Source organism: Arachis ipaensis, chromosome B9 (assembly GCF_059453495.1).
Source record: "Arachis ipaensis isolate K30076 ecotype BB chromosome B9, ASM5945349v1, whole genome shotgun sequence".
Classification (NCBI taxonomy): domain Eukaryota; kingdom Viridiplantae; phylum Streptophyta; class Magnoliopsida; order Fabales; family Fabaceae; genus Arachis; species Arachis ipaensis.
Genome location: NC_142444.1, coordinates 116460800 through 116462102, shown reverse-complemented (window position 1 = coordinate 116462102; position 1303 = coordinate 116460800). Strand labels below are relative to the sequence as shown.

At 36.2% G+C, this 1303-nt stretch overlaps 1 protein-coding gene across 1 annotated transcript; it reads left to right on the top strand.

The window, feature by feature from the left end:
- Nucleotides 1–314: 314 nt before the first annotated feature.
- On the top strand, nucleotides 315–1008 carry LOC148546030 (zinc finger BED domain-containing protein RICESLEEPER 1-like). Its single transcript, XM_088499121.1, has 2 exons — nucleotides 315–363; nucleotides 479–1008. The coding sequence occupies exons 1-2, from the start codon at nucleotides 315–317 to the stop codon at nucleotides 1006–1008; spliced, it is 579 nt and encodes a 192-aa protein (XP_088355247.1).
- The last annotated feature ends 295 nt before the right edge of the window (nucleotides 1009–1303 follow it).

Here is a 1303-nt window from a genome sequence, read left to right as displayed (position 1 = left end):
GTTGAATAAGATCTTGAGTTTGACAGTTGATAATGCATCGTCTAACGATGTAGGAGTTATGTATTTACAAAGAAGACTAAATTCTTGGAAGAGTTCAATTTTGAATGGAGAGTATCTCCATATGCGGTGTTGTGCGCATATTTTAAACCTGATTGTGAAGGATGGATTGAAAGAGATTGATGATTTGGTCGCCAAAATTCGAGATGCTGTGAAGTATGTCAGATCTTCAAATTCAAGATTAACTAGTTCAAGGCATGTATTGCACAAGAGAATATTCCACATAAGACTCTTGTTTGCCTAGATGTTGAAATGCGATGGAACTCTACATACTTAATGTTAGTAGCAGCCTTAAAGCATCAGAAGGCATTTGAACTATTAGAGATGTAAGACAAAAAAATTGTTGAAGAATTAAACAAGGGAAGAGGGGTACCTTCAATTCAATATTGAGATTATGCTAAGTCCATCTTACCGTTTTTAGAGATGTTTTACGATGCTACACTTTGCATCTCTGGATTCTCTTATGTCACTAGTAACCTATACATGAAAGAAGTATTTGCTCTTGGAAGGAGGATTCAACAATATCGTGATGATGATGATTTGAGCATAAGTCTTATGGCAAGTAAGATGAAAGCAAAATACAACAAGTATTGGGGAAATGCAAAAACTATTAACATGTTGTTAATTGCCGTAGTTTTGGATCCCTGCCATAAGTTGGATTATGTTGAGTGGTGCCTAGTTAATTCTTTTGGTGCGGAAGTGGACAGTGAATTGAAGACAAAGTTGTCTTCTTGTCTTCATTCACTTTATAATTTCTATCAAGGTTTAGATGAAGGAAACCAAGATGATACCCTCTCCCAACCGAGTGAAAGTGATAAAGCCAAAGACATTTATGATATGGGGTTATATCGTCGATCAACCGGTCGCAAATCCAATCTTAAATCTGAGCTTGATTGTTATTTGAATGAAGACTGTGAGCTAGATGATAAGCCTTTGGATATTCTAGGATAGTGGAAGGCTAACTCGAATCGGTTTTCCGTCCTAGCAAATATGGTGCGGGAAATATTGGCTATACCAGTTTCAACAGTAGCTTTCGAGTCTGCTTTTAGTATGGGGGAAAGAATCATCGATCAATATCGTAGCTCATTGACTCATAAAATGGTAGAAACCCTTGTATGTACCGAAGATTGGCTTAAAGGAGACTTTTTCTCTTCTCTTGCACCTGAGAATTTCGAAGAGCTTGAAAAGGTCGAGCAAGGTAAATTAAATAAAATTAATTATGTAGATTCAAATGATGAATAAAATT

What these genes read in the sequence shown, in the direction of transcription:
- LOC148546030 (XM_088499121.1), top strand. Translation starts at nt 315, where the DNA reads ATGGAACTCTACATACTTAATGTTAGTAGCAGCCTTAAAGCATCAGAA. An exon ending in CAGCCTTAAAGCATCAGAAG is followed by an intron (nt 364 to 478) that starts GCATTTGAACTA and finishes TACCGTTTTTAG; the next exon opens with AGATGTTTTACGATGCTACA.